Raw genomic sequence first — 19,146 nt, 5'->3', positions numbered from 1 at the left:
TCCTCACTACATATGTGTGTATGTATATATATATATATATATAGTGTGTGTGTAAAATATGTATGTATGAAATTTGGAGTCAAATTACTTGCTTCAACTCACTCAGTAATTGAGCAGAAACAAAACCAGAACCACTGACCAAATTCAACATTCCTTCTACGGTATCACACTCTATGTAGTTTCTTCTTTAATCATTTCAACCCTCTTCTGTATTTACTTTTTTCCCTGCCCATCAAGCAAGGATTCTTGATTTGTACTTACTGACTATACCTGTGAATAGCTGCACATACTGTAAAAGTGAATGACTATAAACGCTATAAATGAAATAAGAATTAAGTTGCATGAAGCGCATGACATGCATCAGTGTTTTTTTGTTGGAGTACCTTGATTAGGAAAAGAACCAGTTAGAGGCGCAAGTGTAATTGACTGCTTACAAACTGATTTAATTTTTTTAAAAAACGAATAAAAACACAGGGTGTGACCATCATGTAATGATACTGCAGGCTTTGTTGTTTTCAGGTTTGTGTCTATGTCTCACGCCGGCTCTGGGCAAATATGGTTCTGGGTAGGTAGGTAGACAGGTATAGGCAGATGGATAGACAGACAGATATTTCACATTGCATCAGAAGTCAATTTCAAAAGCATTTTTTGTGAGATGGCAAGAACAGTGGCTGCATCCCAGTGTTAACAACTTTGAAGAACACCCATTTCTATGTGTGGCATATTTGTTGTTGTTTTTTTTTAAATAAGTTTCATTAACTTTATAGTCATATCTCACATGTGTGACAGTGTGCACATATATATAACAGGCCTAACATGCCTAGAGGCAATATGTATAGCAAATAAAACCAACCCCCTCATTTTAAAGATGAGAAAATTGAGGCTCTGAGAAGTTAACTGATTCATGTCAGAGGTAGAGTATGAACTCAGGTCTTCTGCCTCCAAGGCAGTACTATATCCAAAATGCCACAAAGTATTATCTAGGAGACCTTCCTTAAGGCTATCTACAAATTTTTTTGAACTGCTAGTTAAGTGGCATTAGTGCTCTAAGTGTTTCTAAAATACTAGAAAAGTTTAAGTCTGAGCAATTCAAGCATTATCCTTATTACAGACATATCACTGGATTAAGAGGCAGCATGGTTCTCAGGATAGTCAACTTTAGAGTCAAAAACACTTGGATTTAAATTCACACTGGCACATATTGTTTGGCCAGGAACAATACATGTGCAGAGGAGATGGGAAGCCATTGTAAACCTGAAGCTTTCTCAGCAAGAGCCATAGCTGGGCTGGTTTCTTTGGACTAGTTTGCTTTATTTTAGACATAAACTTAAAAGAGTCCCAAACCCACAAAGTAAGGCTTAGTAGGTGCTTTATTCACAATTCCTGCACTGGACAGTTTCCATCTCCAAAGAAGGACAGAAAGAGCCACAATCAGCCTGTAATCTTTCTCCAGGGCTTGGTTTTTCTTTCTCTTTCAGGGCCAGGAAGGGAGGGAGGGAAGAATGTTTGTTAATTGAGAAATTTAAATAAATGAAACATGTCAAGATTAAAAAAAAAATACATGTAAGATCTGAGGAATCCAGGCCATTCCCTAAGTCTAAATTATGAGACTAATTGCTGCTGGGCTATGGTAAAAGGTCCCTATCTAACCGCTTATACTGGGCCTGGTGGAATAGATCTCTAAACAAGCCTAGAAATAGTTTATCAGTAACGACTTCCCAAAGGACACTGTTGGAGAGGTTTTTAATTCTGAATAAAGCCATTACATGACAAAATCTATCTCATTTTAGGCAAATATTTTGGCAATTTTCATTGGCTATCAAGAATATTACCAGTGTAGTAGCAATTTAGATTTGAAGATCTTTCCCACCCATTAATAGGCCACATGACCTGCTTACAACACAAGAAGCCTAAGTTACGTGTGGCAAGAGGAGCTTCCTGACAGGAAAAGGAAGTTATGTCACTGGAAATGCAGAGAGAGGGAGAGCTGTTATGGCTGCTAATGGCCTTCATGATAGTTAGAGGTGAACAGACTGTGGTAGCTGTACTGTGAGTTTGTTTTTGGGAAGACCCCAGTAGGGGGTCGAAGAGGTTTTGGGATGGCTCCATGTTGTGATATTGTGTTTTAAGTTCCTTGCTGTTATAATAAAGTGGGTTAACTGGCTGTGGGAGCTGAACATTTGGCTATACGTTATGTTTCTCTGGTGTCTGAATAAATGTTATACTTCTTCTACCTTCTATATGGAGAGTCTTGTATACTTTGCTATACAGAACTACAAAGGCAGTTTGCGACCATTGTCACTTATGTTGTTTATTGCCTTACTGATACAACCAGCAAGCCATAAAATTTACAAGTACAGTTTTTCATGCACACTGAAAATTGTATTATATGCTGAATTCAGGTCTTGCCTCTAGGGCCAGTGTTCTGTTCACTTTGAAAGTAGAAAAGAACTCTTGCTGGTTGTGGGACTTGAGCCTTCATTTTAGGAAGGGGAGGACAGCCTTCAATTCTATGAAAAAGCACTGAAATGGAGATGCAATGCTGTGGTTTGCTAGATGTTATCAATTTTGTTATTAAACAGAAAATGTCCACAAAATTTGCCTAAATATGATACTTCATAATCTGATATGTCCAATCAGTACTACCAGCATGATTACTCTAGGGATAGCATGAGGTAGAGGAAAGAATATAATCAGAGGACCTGGCCTCTACTAGTCACAGCTCAGTCATTTTAATCATTTTGGCTGATTAAAGCTGCTCAAAGTGTTTCATCATTAGTAAAATGGGGGTATTATTACTTACACTACCTTACAAAAAATTGTAAGAAAATAAGCACTATATAAATATAAGCTATTATCATTATACTTCATAATCTGTCCCATTACTACTTTTCCAGTCTTCTTACATCTTACTTCCCACAAGGACTCCGGATCTAGTGATATTGGCACAGCAAACTACAACTCCCCATGGAAGCATTTACATCGACTGCTCATCTCTCATGCCCCTAACTCTCTCTCCTTCCCCATCTCTGCCTCCTGGCTTCCTTCAAGTCTGACCAAGTACCACCTTCTGCAAGGTGCCTTTCCCTATTCCCCTTGCTTTTAGGGTCTTCCCTCTAAGATTATCACTTTTCATATCTTGTTTGTACACAATTATTTGCATGTTGTGCCGCTGCCCTCCCCCCCTCCCCCATCAGATTGTGAGCTCCTTTAGAAGGATTTTTTTCTTTCTTTGTAGTCTCCAGTGTTTGGTACAATGCCTGGCAGTGTAGGAGCTTAATGTTTGCTGACTGATTTACTGGAAATTTTTTTAAAAGTGGTCACTACCAAGTGCTTCAGTGGCCTGTTAACGTGGGTGTTTCCTAGTAAATTCAAATAAGAAACTCAGGAAAACAACTCACCTTAGTGCTAAAGGGTTTAAGTATATATAGCAGTATTTGGAAGACAGGAGTGTGAAAGAAGGATTAAACTTGTCTGTTACACCAGGGCACAATTAGCAACAGTGGGGCAGGTGATGCAGGGAAGTAGTTTTAACATAAAAAGAAAAATTCAGGTTGCCCCTTCACCACTGATCTTTAAGCAAACAGTAGATGACTACCCTGGGAACAGAAAGGTGAAGGGGATGGTTGAAGGTCACAGGGAATTCAAGTCAACTAGCATTCAGTAAGCACTGAGGCTTAGAGGGCACTGGAAATTTCCACTCCATCTCTCATCTTCCCATCACGGTGGGGAAATCCTGGTAAACTTCCACCCAAGGAGATCAGCGGCCCTTTATAGTCCAGTGAGAGTTGCCTGGGATACGCAAGAGAGGTTACGTGACTCACTCATTGTGTACTCCTGGAACTTGGTCTGACTCGAAGACCATCTCTAACCACTCAACAATGCTGCCTATGAATTAGGCGCTGAGGATCCAAAATCAAAAAGGAAAAACTATCCCTAACCTCTGGGAGCTTAGGTCTTTGAGAAAACCGACCAAAAAGTTCTATGAAGTCAATTCGACGGAATGCTACCAACCGAGGATGATGAGAAAGGGGGTCCGAGTGTGGAACGAGCCCCTGAGCTGAGCTCTGAAGGAAAATAAAGGTTGTCTAAAGGGAAGAGGTGAAATGGTGGTGCGTACCAGGTGGGGGGGGGGGGGGGGCACACACCTATGCAAAGGCAGAGAGGAGGGAAATTGAGTGTCGGAGACACGCATAACTGGGATAGGCCGGTTTGTCTGGAAAGGTGAGAATAATAAAATACTGACTTCTTATGGAAGCCTCGTTAATGGTAAGATTCCTGGGCGAGGGTCCTGGGCTAACTTGTTGGGGCTGAGACGAAAAGCCAAAGGGGAGACTCGCGGAGGGAAGGAATGACCGCTGAGAGGCCAGCGTCTGGCGAGACCCAGACTGGGGCGGGGGTGGGGTGGGGGGGTACTCGGAGCCGGCTGCCGCGCTCCAGCCACCGGCCGGACATTCGAGGGAAGGAGGACGGGAGCAGCACCAAGGGGCCAATAGCTCCGAGGCCGGCACGTTTCCTCCAAGGCCGGACTTCCGGGAAGGACGGGCAGCCTAGGCTGCAGAACCAGAGGAGACTGAGCCGGAGGAACGAGGAAAGGCAAAGAGCGAGGAGATCTTGGTGTCCTACCCTACTCACCTGAGTCCAGCTCCAGCTGGTAACAGGGCAGAGGCTCCAGGGAGAGTTTGTAGCCCTCAAAGCGTGGGTCCAGTAGGGGCCGCTTCACGCGCAAAGAGCAATTAGCCGCCACTTCCATCTCTCCGCGACAAGTTGAGCGCGGGTCTCAACTTTAAAAGTGAAGTTAAAAGGTCCACGTTTCTATGCGCTGTTGCAGGGTTGGAGAGTAGCTCAATCCTGTCCCAGAGAACTCAGCAGGGTCGGTGGGCTTCTGGGAAATGTAGTTTGCGAAGAAGGCAGAAGCCGCCGGGGAACCGCAATGCATGCTGGGAAGAGTAGTTTTTTGAGGTGTGAATGTAACTCCTCCATTGGCTCATAGACTCGTTCACCCAGAAGACTAAGCGAATAGCAAGCCGGCCACGTGAGAGTTGCGAGGCTTCTTAGACTCCGCTACGCCCCGGAAACACTTCTTATCGCTTCTTGTAGCAGTTGGCGTAAGGCGTTTTTGGAGAAAGGTTTGAAGGAGGCAAGACTAAGGTAGGTTACAATCTACTAAGATTCAGTTACTTATGCTTTCTTTCTTGGAGATAACGAAGGGTGTTGCCAATTCCTCTTCCTCCTGCCGAGTGCCTGGGACCAACCAAGAGAGACCCCTGAGGTAGATCGCACCACCCGTCCACCCCTCCAGACTGGACGGCCATACCCTATCCCGGTGGCGTTATCCCTGGAGCTTGAGGAAGTAAGATGGACCCGGAGCCAGTTCCTTGTCATATTTCTTTGTCATGCCGGTCCCCATACTCTGTATTCTCTGTAGCCCCAAATTTCATCTTTTTCCTCCACCAGCATTTCGCGGCTAATCTTTCCGGGTGAAGGGGACTGGTGCAGACCAGGCCCGCGGGCTGTTTTGAAACTGTCATCTGTTCACTGGACTGCGGAGCTTTCAGGGAGAAGGGAAAATTTGGTTGGGCTAGGTTAAAATCAGTTTAGTGAATGGATTGAAGGGAAGTTTAATGACTACTTGTTGGTTTCTAAGGTGATTTCCATCGCTTAGCACTGTGCATGGCACATAGCTAGGCGCTTAATAAATGCATCATGACTTAACTTAAAGTCATTTTATGTCCTCATATTTTCTGACTTTGCAGACTTTCCCGCGTGTTAACCTCGCACCCCTACGAAGGAAGCATAAATTCCTTTGCTTGTCCTCCCCAGTCCCTCAAAACATTGAGCTACTGTATGGAAGCTGACTACAGATCAGAGAGTTCATCCTCATCTTCCAGATAAAGAAATTGAAGCGTAGAGACGTGAAGTGTTTGCTTAGGGACACAGAGAGTATAAGGGGCAAAGCCAGGTTTGAAGCTAGTGCTTTTTCCGCTATTTCAGTGTAGCTATTTCCCGCTAAAGGAAAAGACAAAGGAAAGCAGCAGAGCTGTTAAAGAAATTTTAGCATTCAGTGAAAGCCAAAATTTCTACATGAGCTTTAGTTGGAATGTCTTCAGCTTATAAGTATATGTGTTTTATGCGTTTTCACTAGACTGCGCAAGGAATCCATGACACAAAGATATCTAAGAACCTCTGGTTTTATGGCTCCATTTTTTAATCAGTTTTAGATATATTGTGTTGGAAAATTTTCCAGAAGTATGAGGAGTATAATCAGAAATAGTGCCTTCATTTTGTTAGATAGCAAGGTATTTTTTAAAGTGCATTTATTGCCATTGTACAAGTGTTTGTTTGTTTTTTTTAATGCCATCCTCCAGGCCAGGCAACTCATCTTAAAAATGAAATCTAAATATGTCTTCTCACCTCCATACACAGTTGTGCAACCTTTCAAAAGGAACAAATAAATTGTTTGGGTTTTTTGTTTGCTTTTCCTGTAAGTAAACTGACACAGAAAGAAATATCTGTATAACCACTTGATAAAACAAAAAACACTTCATTAGTGGAAATCCAATTGAGTACAACAGAGGGAAATTTCATCCAAAACCTACAAGGACCATAGAGTACAGAAGGTGTAGAGAAATAGTATGATTAATATTAAAATGGTTTTTAAAAATATAATTAGCCTTCCTCGATACCTTTAGAGGTTAATACTTTTCAGATTAACTCCTGTTAGTTTGTGTGTTCTACTACTCTTTCTTAAGTAAATTATCAGCTCCTTGGAGTGTGGTATTGTTAACTTTTTGCCTTTGTATCCTCAGTACCTAATGTGAGGGTATCTTGGATTTAGATGTAGAAGAGAGCTCAAAGGTCCTTGAACCCAACCCCTTAGTTATACAGATGAAGAGACAAGTTAAATGACTGACTTCCACTGTCATATAGGGATTAAGTGTCAAAACTAGAATTTGAAAGCAGGTCCTTTAATTTCTAATTCGGTAGTTCTTCCACAAAATAGTCTTGTATCTTTGTTGAGTTGGATTTTCCAGCAACTATGATAATTCTTTAAATGATTTCTAGGTAGTATAAACTGATGAAACATTTTAAAGTCAATTTTTTTCATGTACTGAATTCACTGTTGTCAAAGTAGTAATACTAATAGACCTACTCTAGGAAAGTAATTTATACATCTCCCAGAAGTGATTATCTGAAACTGACAGAAATCACTGGCTGTCAAGCATGGTGCCTCACTCTTGTGTGTAAACTGATTGGTTAGTATTTTCTTTGGCTTTATGATGTCAACATGGAATGTACTGTGTGGGTACAGAAATTGAAATTATTAACCAGATTTTTGCATCCTGGGATTCTGTAAGTAAATACTGTTGAAAATCATCTTTAAAACAGTATTCCAAGCAGTGGGTAAAATATGAAATAGATGTGATCCTGCCTATTGGATTTGGAAAATAATGCTGTAAAAACATACTTTTTTTTTTTTAAAAATGTAGATTAGCAAAATGAACAAAGATGCACAGATGAGAGCAACTATTAACCAGAAACTGATAGAAACTGGTGAGCGAGAACGGTAAGTAATATTTTGCTTGAATGGTCAAACACTTTTATATCACTATAACACATAAATCTTTAGAAATGTTTTATCATCAAGGAAAGTAGCAGGCCACATGTGAAAGGTTTATAAAAATTGAATTATGAACTTCATTCTTAACTTTTGTAAAGGAAACTTAGTTAAGGATATCTTACTTGAAAACTTGGGTTTATATAAATACTCCTCTCGACACTACAGATCAAAACCCATCCAGACCTTATTTTTTACTACTCTTTTTCACCTCTTCCCATAAAATGCATATGAGGAGTCCAGTCAATTTGCTGGGAGCCTTCTTTTACTATAATGTGGATACCTGTGGTGGTGCATAAAGGTCATCCATTGGTTATCTCTCATTTTTGAAATATGACCTGAGTCAATCCTTTTCTGATCATAACTTCTCTCTGATATATTTTATACTGTTTCTCATATAAAATTCTATGTGGGTAATGTATTACAACCTACACATAACTACCTTGTGTTTCTCCCTTTTCCTTTGGGTGAACCAAATTTTAATTCTTGAAAATTCTTCCATGACTTACAACCATATAGTATCAGCGGAATAATACTGCTTTTGAAAAGATGTACCTTTGTTTGAAGGAGATACTTGGGGGAGAAGTCATTCAGAGCATCTAAACATGCTCCACCTGATTCTTTTCTAGATACTTAGTTCTTGGCCTAGTATATAGGCACAATAGCTCTGGGAGTGGTAGTCCCATGTCTCTCCCCACCCGAAACTAGCAGCTTCCAGCCCAGCCCTCACAGCCCTTATCAAGGGAAGTAGCTCCTATAGAAAAGGGGTAAGTCAGCCTAGATGAAGTAGTAGGGTACCCTGAGAGAGAAGTAGGAGGCTGCAGCTTGTACTAGTCAAGTCAAACCACCTCCACCATCTTAACCACCATCTCCCCTCAGAACCTAAAGGCAGCAGCCTAGGATACTGAACCCTGAGAATAGTGACAGTAACTAATGACATTAAAGAAGAAGCATTACTATCTGCTTTGTCAATTCACTTTAAAGACCATGGGAATTTTCCATTTGACCTGCATTTGATATCTTTCAAAATTTGTCATCTATCCCATTAAGATGTGGGCTTCTTGAGAGCAGAGACTATCTTACTTTTCTAATTATCTTCTCAGTGCTTGGCTTATAATAAGTGCTTACTTAATAAATGCTTTATTCATTCTTTCATTATCCATCTGAAATATCTGTCCAAGATGTATACTGATGGACCATCTCTTTGGCTTGTCCATTTAGTTACTAGACCATAAACATTCTTCATCCATTTGGTTTTTCCCTTGTAAATAGGTCAAACTTGGGTGATTGTGGATCTCATATAAGATGCAATCAATACATATCATCCAAAAAAGAAAAAAGAAAAAAACTTCCTTGTGTCAGAAGTATCTCACCATCTATTGGAAATCCCTCTTTTGTTTGGATTCTGTGCTGGTCGGTCTCTATTACAATGACAAACACCTTTTGCTAGGATGTGTCTCCCTGTTTATGCCTCACTTGATATTAAAAATTAAAATGTCACCAGAGTTATCTCTGTTATGTCTCAACAGAATCATGTATGATGTTTACTTATGTATGGGAGATACCTTGTTGGAGGAGAGAGTCCATAATTTGGGATTTTACGTTACTAAATTAAATGCTTTTTTATAGTCAACAAACAGTAAATGGAGCGACAGTTCATTATTCAGCACCTCACAGTCATTTCCTGTAGCATCACTTACAAAAGGCTGCCTCCCTTTTCGTGCCTTAGTAAACTCCAATTGTTCCCTATTACCACTAGTGTCAAATGCAAATTCCTTTTTAAAATCCCTTCATAAGCTAACAAGTTTACTTTTCCAACCTTATTATACTTACTTCCCTTCTCATATACTTAGTCCTACCAAACTGACCTTGCTTTTCCTCACTACTGTTTCTTTTCCTTTGTATAGGCAGTGTCTTCTTGCCTGGAATTCACTCCCTTCTCATCTCCACCTCATTGAATCCATAGTTAACATCAAAATTGAGTTCAAATGCCATTTTCTACAAGAAGCCTCTGTAGAACTAACCCACAAGCCCCAAATGCTATTTTTTATTTATTTTATATATACTTAAATATTCCTCTGATTGTGTCATCTGATAGGGCAGGGACCATTTTATTTTTGTTGTTGTATTCCCTAGCACCTAATACAGTGGCACTCGGTAGGCACTTAATGAATGCTTGTTGATTGTCCTCAGTTATGTTGTTTTCAAAGCCTATTATTCTTTCTGTACTTGGTCTAGTCCAGCAAATCTTCCCACTTTTGTTTTCTTTAGTATTATCTCTTTTCTCACTTAATATATATGGGGGACTGCAATGTCAGTATCCAGATATGGTCATCAGTACTTACTGATGGAAAGAAAGTTTGTTATAGAAATAATGATGGTTTCCACCCATTTTTCTCCATCCAGTTTCCTCTTTCATTGTTTTCTTGATGGCCTAGCTTAATTAAGTCTCCACCAAGCTTTCTGTAAACTCATTCTTCTACTCGTTCTCAATGTTTTATGAAATGATAAGTAATCAAAATCATCCATCATTCTTTCCATAAGCTTTTAGAAGTGAGTTTGCATTTAAACTAGTGCTGTCCTATATCTGCTTGACAAGGAGGAAAAGTATTTACTTTTTCCTGAGGTACTTTATGGGCTTTGTTATAGTGACTGATTTATATTTGTTAAATTTCCTTAAAAGAAATGTTTATTGTGTGTCAGTGTATGTTCTTTTACCCATTTCCAGTTTCTTGAGAAAATTATTTTACAAAGAGAAGCTGTAGCAAAGCCCAATTTCCAAAGGATGTTTTTTTTAAACTCTTGTTTTTTATGCAACTTCTAAATCTCTGCCTCTGCCAATGCTCTCACTTCTCAATTTATTAAGATCCACCTAGGAGCATTATCAGACTTAGGTTTGTAAGTTCCTGATAGTCAGTTGAAAAGGGTGATTGGGAAGAATTATTAGAGATCTAGCCTACTCCTTCATTTTGTAGATTAAAAAAAAAAAAAAAAGCCCAGAAAGGTTAAGTCACTTATCCAAGGGAACGCAACTAGTTAGTTATTGAACTGGAACTAGAGCACAGATCTACTTCCATTTAAGTGCTCTTTCCACTATGGAATGCTGCATTATGAGTTTGAGGTGAAAAAGGAGGAAGTATCACCAATTAGTGTAACATACATAGGACATTGGATAAGGAATTAAGACTTTGGTCTATCCAGTTCAGATATTCTTTAAGCACTTACTGTCTACGAGGCCCGAGAGATTCAAAACAGTCTCTGCTCTTCAACAACATGTAGAGAAATAAATCAATATAAAATATGCACAAAATTTGGTAAGGAATATTAACTATAAAAGGTATCGAGAAAGGCCTTGTAATTTAGTAAACATTTAATAAATACCCTATGATGTGCCAAACACTGTGCTAAGCACCAGGGATACAAATACAAAAAATAAAAAATAGTCCTTGCCCCTAAGGAGTTTACAATCTATGGGGAAACGAGGGAGGAGAGTAGAGGAAGGATGGAACCAGGAATTCAGCTGTTGAGAAATAAAGAGAAAGCTGTCCTGGAGGTTTGGGGATGAGTTCTGTGCTCCTCTCTCAGAGGTGCAGAGGGTACTGAGAGTACTGATGAGGTGTGGACACCAAGGTTGATAAAATCTCCCAGGATGATAACTTTCCTAGAGGCGTAATGGAAGACCAGTCCATGGGAGTGTAGCTAGTGGAAATGAAGAGATGGCTAGCCTGGGAGTGCTCTTTAAAAGGGCTTTTGTATAAGTAGTTAGCACCTTGAAGGCAGTTAAGGATTCTGGAGTCAGAGCACACTCTTGTGCATCTTCTAGGCATGGGGATTAAGCAAAAGCCTGGATATGGTAGAATAGCAGGTGCAGGGACAGTTCTGCCACAAACTGGCAGGGTCATTTAACCTCAGTGAGACTCAGGTTTTGTCATTATGCAAAAATATGAAACTTGACTACATGATCTCTTAATTATTTGAATTAATCAGCAAGCATTTATTAAGCATTTTCTACATACCGGAGGTCGTGCTGGATGCTAGAGATTCAGAGAGAAAAATCAAACATTCTTCAGCTTATATTCTACTAGGGGAAACTATAACATATATAAATATATACAAAATAAATAAAAAGTGGTCTGGGGAGATCAGGAAAAGCTTCATGTACAAGGTAATACTTGAATTGAGTCTTAAAGGAAACAAGGAATTCTAAGAGGTTGAGATGAATAGAGAGATAGCCAAAACAAAGACATGGAAATGGGAAATGGACAGTTGTGTGTGAGGAATATCAAGGAGAGGTCCATTTGGTTGGATGATAGAATGTAATAAAGGGAGTAAATAATACTGAGGCTAGAAAGGTAGGCATATAGGTTGTGAAGAGCTTTAGGTGCCATTCAGAGGTTAATAGCAGGAAAGAAAAAATTAACAAATTTAATGAATTGGACTCTGGGTATCATTAAGATGGCTTTTCTTCCTTGATTAAGGTCATTAGTAACTACCAAAAATTGAAAATATTTTAATTTCCAGAAGAACCTCTGGATTTAGTAATAGACCAAGGTTCAGCCAATATTTTGATAGCAAAGATTTGGAATATAGTATAATCTGAGTTCAAATCTCACCTCAGTCTCTCTGAACCTTAGTTTGTTCTTCCATAAAATGATAACATTTCCTGTAATACCTGTGTTGGGGAGGTGATTGTGAGGTCAAATTTGAACTCAGGTCTTCCTGATTTCAAGCTCAGCACACTATCCACTGCTCCACCTAGCTCCCTCATCCTTAAAAGGGACCTTTTAATTAACAGACTTTCTTTGACTATATGAAGTGGACTGTAACTTCATGTACCATAACACAGTGTGACCCATATGAGCTATAATCCTTTGGGGAAGGTGGGTGGAGCTAATCAATAGAGTTGATTACTAAGGAACAGGTTTGAACTTGGGCTTATGAAAGAAGAGTCTAAGATTCACAAATGAAATCTGTACTAAAACACTCTATACTGCAAATGTTTAACATTCTTTTCTTTTTTCAGACTTAAAGAGTTGCTAAGAGCTAAATTGATTGAATGTGGTTGGAAAGATCAATTAAAAGCTCATTGTAAAGGTAATCAGTATTTAATTTTATTACAAATTTAAGCTAGTCTTGCTGTACTGAGGTCTGTTGATTTTGTGTCTATTAGAGAGATACACATATATACGCAATAATTTGTCCTTACCCAGATTCTTACTTTAAATAAATGCAGACTAGAACGTGATATTAAGATCTCTCTCAATCTCTCTCCATAGATTGAGAAGACAGAGAACTACTTACTAATGAAATTTGTCATTCCTAAATAGTTCTTATTTTCCAAGGGAAACTCAGAAAAAAGTTCTAACTATGAAAGTTTGGATATTAAAGGCAACCTTATAAAACACTGTTAATATGGTATAAAAGATAAACAGATGTCATGTTCTCACCTAAAATCTTCCCTTATATACAAAACGGATTTCCCTATGTATAAAGTGTTCTTAACTATTTTATTTAAAGTTTGCTCACTCTACTAGACTTGGGATATCTAATGGATAAGTTTCTTCATTTATATTTACAAAGTGTTTCATAGCTTGTTGAAACTAACAGATTATTTATATTTATTATTTATACCTGACAGAAGAATTTTGTTAGGCATTAATAGTCTTTGAAATATGTAGATTGGTCATTTGTTACAATTCAAGTTTTTATGATTTACGATAGGTCCTATGCTCATTAAGTACCTGCTATGTGTAATGACATCATCCTGCTAGGCACTAAGAATGCCTAAATAACTCAACTCAGGCAGAACTGTGACCTCACCACTGTGAGCACAAAGACAAAAGTCTCTGTACTTTATGATAATGCTTTATTGGAGGCAATACAGCATGTACAGAAATGAGTAAGAAACAAAATCATTTAAGGAGTTAATGTCAGAGGGGTCTTCCTAGAAGGCAGCATCTGAGTCAACCCTTGAACGATAACAGAGACTGAAAGCGGGAAATTAGCATTTTGTGTGCTCCTTGGGTTCCTTTGAGAGAAGTCAAATCAAGAAGTATTTATTAAGATCCTAAACTGTCCCAGGCACTGTGCTAAGGCCTGGGGATACAAAGAAAGGAAAACAAACAGTCCCTGCTCTCAAGGAGCTCACACTCTAATGAGGGAGACAACTTGCAAACAACTATGTAAAAACAAGATTAAGACAGGATAAATTGGTGGTAATCTCAGAGGAAAGGCACTGAGGTTAAGAAGGCCTGAGAAAGGTTTTTTTACAGAAGGTGAGGCTTTGGCTGACACTTGAAAGAAGCTCAGAAATCAAGAGGCAGAGATGAGGAGGAAGATAGTTCCAGGCATGAAATCTTAAACAAGATTTGGATACCAAAAAAAATTCCAACCAAACAAAAATCCCCATAATACAGGATAGAGATAAGGACTGTACCAATGATATCATTGATAGAATGCCTGGAGAAGGAAACTCCCTCTACCAGCTGCAGGTTAGCACATTCTTTGCAAATGATAGTCTAAAACAGAGGTGTCAAACTCAGGCACTGGCAGCAAAATTCCCAAGGGAGGCCCAAACCAGATTAAAATGTAATTTCAAAATGTTTAACAAATTAAATAAAAATACAGTACAGAATAGATGATGTTAATTTGTGGCTTTCTAAATCAACATGTGGCCTGCAAGGATCCATTTCTATTTAGGTTTGACACCACTGGTCTAAAGCAGTAGAGAACTAAATAATTTACCTAAGGTCACAGAGCTATTTTGTGTCCAGGATGACCCTTGAGCCCAGGTTTTCATGCACTGCAGCACGGCAGCCTCTCATTACAACATAGTCTTACCCAAAAATAAAGACCTTTGGGTATGCACCCTGCACACATTATAATTACATTAATAGGGGACGGCTCGACGGCACAGTGAGTAGCACACCAGCCCTGGAGTCGGGAAGACCTGAGTTCAAATGCGGCCTCAGACACTTGACACATTTACTAGCTGTGTGACCTTGGGTAAGTCACTTAACCCTAACTGCCCTACCCAAAAAAAATTTAAAAAAAATAATAATCACATTAATAGTCAGAGTATGCTGTGTCATTTACCTCATTCTCTTCCCATGAAGTATGAGCACTGAAGCCTGCAAAGGTACATACATATATAAGTATGCTCATTTTTAGAGTTTTTTTGCGTAGTATATCAGTATTAATGACTTTAACACATCTAGGTGCTTATTACTTAAATAGTGTATTCTAGAAATGTACATGATGTGCATCTGAACATTCAGTAGATCTGAAAACAATTTATAGCATTGATTTACACTTTATTTTTTTAATCCTCACACTCTCTACTGATCTACCTTCCCACTCTTGCACATTAACTTCTTTATTTTATCAAATCAGAAGTGGTTTAGGTCAATGCCTGGCACATAGTAGGTGCCATATAAATATTTTTATTTCTTTTTCTTCCCTTTCCCTTCTGCATATTCCTTCTCCTAAGACAGAGGGAGCAAGCAACATTTGAAGGTACATTGGGTTGACTGCTTTGGCTCTGGGCAAATATTATTTCAGTCCAAAGTGGGGCACAAAGGGTAACAACAGAATAGTTATACTACATAGAAACTTTGGCCAAACCAAGTGAATTAAGCACAGGAAAAAAAAATAAATTTTGGTTTCCTTATATTTGAGAACTAACCTAAGATTATCCTAAGACAAACTCTTAACTGGACAGAAGATTTCAGATCTTCACAAATGCGGTATTTAAGTCTCATAATAAAATGGTAAGTTTATTAATTTGGGGCTTTATGATTAGTACTTGTTAAATGTACAAGTTATATATTTTACAAGAGGGTAGACTTTTTTTTATAATGAACTAGTAAACATTTAAAATTTATTTGCAAGGTTACATTATATCCATCGTGTTTTCCCTGACATGAATTACGCTATTTAGTCAAACAAAATGTATAGTCTTAAAATTAATTATATGGCTTTTAAAAATTATGGTATTTGTATTTTGTTTTGGACTTTTACAGATGTGATTAAAGAAAAAGGATTAGAACACGTCACAGTTGATGACTTGGTGGCGGAGATAACTCCAAAAGGCAGAGGTAAGAAATGAGTTGTTTGAAACAGTCTCCTTTTAGGAATATAAATCCTATAGAACTAAACACTCTGGATTAACTATAAGTCTAGTACACTAGATTGATTATTGGACACGTAAACAGTCTATCTTCATTTTCTAGCCATTATTCTGGGATTTCTTTTCTTGCTTAATAGGTCTGTCCCAAGCCCCTAATTTATACCACCTCAAAATGTGACAAGAATTGGCCAATTATTGCATGACAATCTGTTAAACTGCCAAGTTTGCAGTGCAGCCTCATCCATAGCTCCTCCTCTGATGCTTTGTTTACTCAGAAGTAGCAAAGGAAAGAAATGTTAATTGATCTGAACTCTGGAGCCATGGGAGAGTTAGTGACCTCAAAAATCTTGTCATGTTTTTCTCTTGAAGTTGTTGATACCATGATAGCATTTATGATTTTGTTTGTAGCATAAATTATTTGTGATGTTTAATGAACCACATAGCCCTAAAGACTCAGGCATCCTGTCTTGGAGTCAGGAAGACCATAGTTCTAGTCTTGCCTTTAATAACATAATGGTTGTGTGATCATGGGCAAGGTCACTTATCAATGAATGTTTTTGTGGTTCCTATATTTCCTTATGTTTTCCTTACCCCTCTCCCTTTCAGAGATCTGTGCCTTACAATAGAGAAAAAAGAAGGGGCAGCTAGGTGGTGCAGTGAGTAGAGCACCAGCCCTGGAATCAGGAGGACCTAAGTTCAAATCCAGCCTCAGACACTTGACACACTTACTAGATGTGTGAACTTGGGCAAGTCACTTAACCCAGATTGCCCTGCCTTCCCCCCTCAAAAAGAAAAATGAAAAAAGAAGAGGGAAGATGAAGTGGTGGGGGAATGGAGACATTCGAAAAAATTTTGGCATTATATGCAACATTTGATACCCATAATACCTCATGCTTGCCAGGATGCAGGGGGAAGTTCATTCTCATATCTCTTTTTCAAGGCCAAGCTTAGTTATTATAATTTTATAGCGTTTAGATGTGATTTTTTTGTTGGTTTTTTTGTAGTCGTGTTGTTTTTTAGACCACTTCACTTTATATCAGTTCATGAGTTTTCTCTGTAATCATCATTTCTCATATCACCATAATATTCCGTTCATGCACCACAGTTTAGACATTCTCTAGTCAATTGGCTTGGTGACTTTTAAGTTACCAAGTAGGTGCTGATCACATCTATAGGAGTTTCTACGCAATGGAGTTTCCATATGGACAGAACTATGGGTCTAGATGATATAAACCCTCCCCCCCCAAAAAAATCCCTGTATCAAATATCTTTGATAAAATTCTGATATCAGAGAAAGAGCTAGCATTAGAACACATTAAATACACACACACATGCAAAATTGTATATGTACCTGGAGGGGTGTATGAGAAGAGAGATTAATCTAAATGACCAAGAGACTTTGCCCATCTATTAAGTGGTCAAAGGATATAAGCAATTCTCAAAAGGAGAATTGCATATTTTTAACAGCCTTATGGAAGATTCCTTCAAATCTCTAATAAAAAATGCAAATTTAAGTGATGGTTTCACCTTATACTCAGCAAATTGGGAGAGATGGCCAGAAATTCAAATAGTCAGTATTGGACAGCCTGTAGAAAGACAGGTACATTAATTTTGCACACACGAGTGGGATCTCAAGGTAAAAGACAATGGACATTTTAGTCACTGTTTTAATATAATAGGTTATAGATAAAGATATATCTTGCAATGTGTGTGTATGTACATATACCTACATGTCCCAAAGAAATCAAAACACAAAGGAAGGTCCCTTATATACCAACATAATCGTAACACCTTTTGTGATGGGAAAACTGGAAACAACATACCCATCACTTAAGACAGGTAAAGGAGAGAGTCTGACAGAATTAAAAGAAAATTTGAGGAGTGAAATTTCAGATTTAGCCAGGAGACTAAGGAATTTTTCATGAAGGAAGTGTTGCCAGGTAGACACATGGAAGGGAGGGCCCTACACATGAGGAATCACCTCTACAACTACATAGAGACAAAAGACAAGATAATATCGGAGAACAAGTTATCCAATTTGGCTGAAACTTGGACTAGGAATAAAGAAGGTGGATCCTGAGAAGCCCTTGCTACTAAGAGGTTCCATTCCATAATCCAGGTTTTAGGGGAATGAACTACTGAGTTTTTGAGTTATCAATTGCCAGGTAGCATTGTGGGCCTACCTAAGGGCAGAGAAAATGAGTTGTTAGTACAAGTTCTTCCAGGGATGTTCAGCAACCTGGGAATAGGAAAGAACGGGAACAGGGAGGCCCCAAATTGCAAATTGGTTTGGTTGGCACAAAAGAGCATCAATAAGAAGGTTGGCCACAAAAAGGAGACCTTTCGTAGCTCATTCAGATCCTCTGCTAAGGTAGAGAATTAGTACCTATGCTGAAGAAATCTCAGCTATCTGGTAAATGTATTTTAATGTCTTTCATACTTTTAACTTAGACTTTTAAAGTTCCTTTCCTGGTGTTAACCTGGCTTCTTTATAGAATCCTCTTTCACAGGCATGAATCATATGGTAAACTTTACTGTATATGAATTGGAAGTGATCTATATACTGTTTTACTTCTGTTTCTATTTCACTTTTTCAGCACTAGTACCTGACAGTGTGAAAAAGGAACTTTTACAACGAATAAGAACTTTCCTTGCTCAGCATGCCAGCCTTTAAGATGAGTTGTAACATCACCACCATGTATTTTGATTTCTTTAATCCGTAAAAAACATGCCATATGTTTGGATTGCATTTTCTAAATTAGTCTTTTTTTTTTGTATGATGAATTTTACATGTTTTGGTAATGACCCATGTGTTGTATTGATATTTTTTTCTTGAAGATTATTTTAATAATAAAAATAAAATATAAATGTTTGAAAATGACATATTTCTACTGTGTTATTCTGTGTTCTTTATTTCCAACTTTTAACATTGACTAGAAATGTTATCTTCAGGTATTCTCTTTTATTATAAAAATGTCTTCAATCAATAAATATGTTTATTAAGCACTATACTAAAATTTAAATATAAGATTCTACTCCAAAGGACTTATAGGCCAAGCTCCCTATCCTTTTCCTTTGGCCTATACTTTATCTTTTTCTTTTTTTTTGGAGTGGGGAAGGCAGGGCAATTGGGGTTAAGTGACTTGCTCAAGGTCACACAGCTAGTAAGTGTGTCAAGTGTCTGAGGCTGGATTTGAACTCAGGTCCTCTTGACTCCGGAGCCTGTGCCACCTAGCTGCCCCTTTGGCCTGTACTTTAAGGCCTCATTGCTGGCCAACTAGAAGTAAGAACATTGACGAAGAAGACGATTCTGAGGGGATTCTTTGGCCCCATCTGGATCCCTGGTCTTGAGATGAAAGCGCACCGTACATAACCCAGCCAACAGGTTAGAAGGAGGGCA

General features: G+C 38.5%; 2 protein-coding genes across 2 annotated transcripts in view; one reads left to right on the top strand and one right to left on the bottom strand.

Moving 5' to 3' along the window:
* Positions 1-4,876, bottom strand: part of NUDCD1 (NudC domain containing 1) — a 110,518-nt gene extending 105,642 nt beyond the window's left edge. The window contains exon 1 of the mRNA XM_036741757.1: positions 4,636-4,876. Coding sequence (XP_036597652.1) covers positions 4,636-4,753 — 118 coding nt within the window. The 5' untranslated portion in view covers positions 4,754-4,876. The remainder of the gene's footprint in view (positions 1-4,635) is intronic.
* Positions 4,877-5,072: 196 nt separating this feature from the next.
* On the top strand, positions 5,073-18,627 carry ENY2 (ENY2 transcription and export complex 2 subunit). The gene is made up of 5 exons (XM_036737998.1): positions 5,073-5,151; positions 7,491-7,567; positions 12,642-12,712; positions 15,640-15,714; positions 18,344-18,627. The coding sequence occupies exons 2-5, from the start codon at positions 7,500-7,502 to the stop codon at positions 18,418-18,420; spliced, it is 291 nt and encodes a 96-aa protein (XP_036593893.1). The 5' UTR covers positions 5,073-5,151; positions 7,491-7,499; the 3' UTR covers positions 18,421-18,627.
* The last annotated feature ends 519 nt before the right edge of the window (positions 18,628-19,146 follow it).

Source organism: Trichosurus vulpecula, chromosome 1 (genome assembly GCF_011100635.1).
Source record: "Trichosurus vulpecula isolate mTriVul1 chromosome 1, mTriVul1.pri, whole genome shotgun sequence".
Lineage (NCBI taxonomy): Eukaryota > Metazoa > Chordata > Mammalia > Diprotodontia > Phalangeridae > Trichosurus > Trichosurus vulpecula.
The sequence above is the reverse complement of the archived record's forward strand: the minus strand, read 5'-3'. Positions and strand labels throughout refer to the sequence as shown.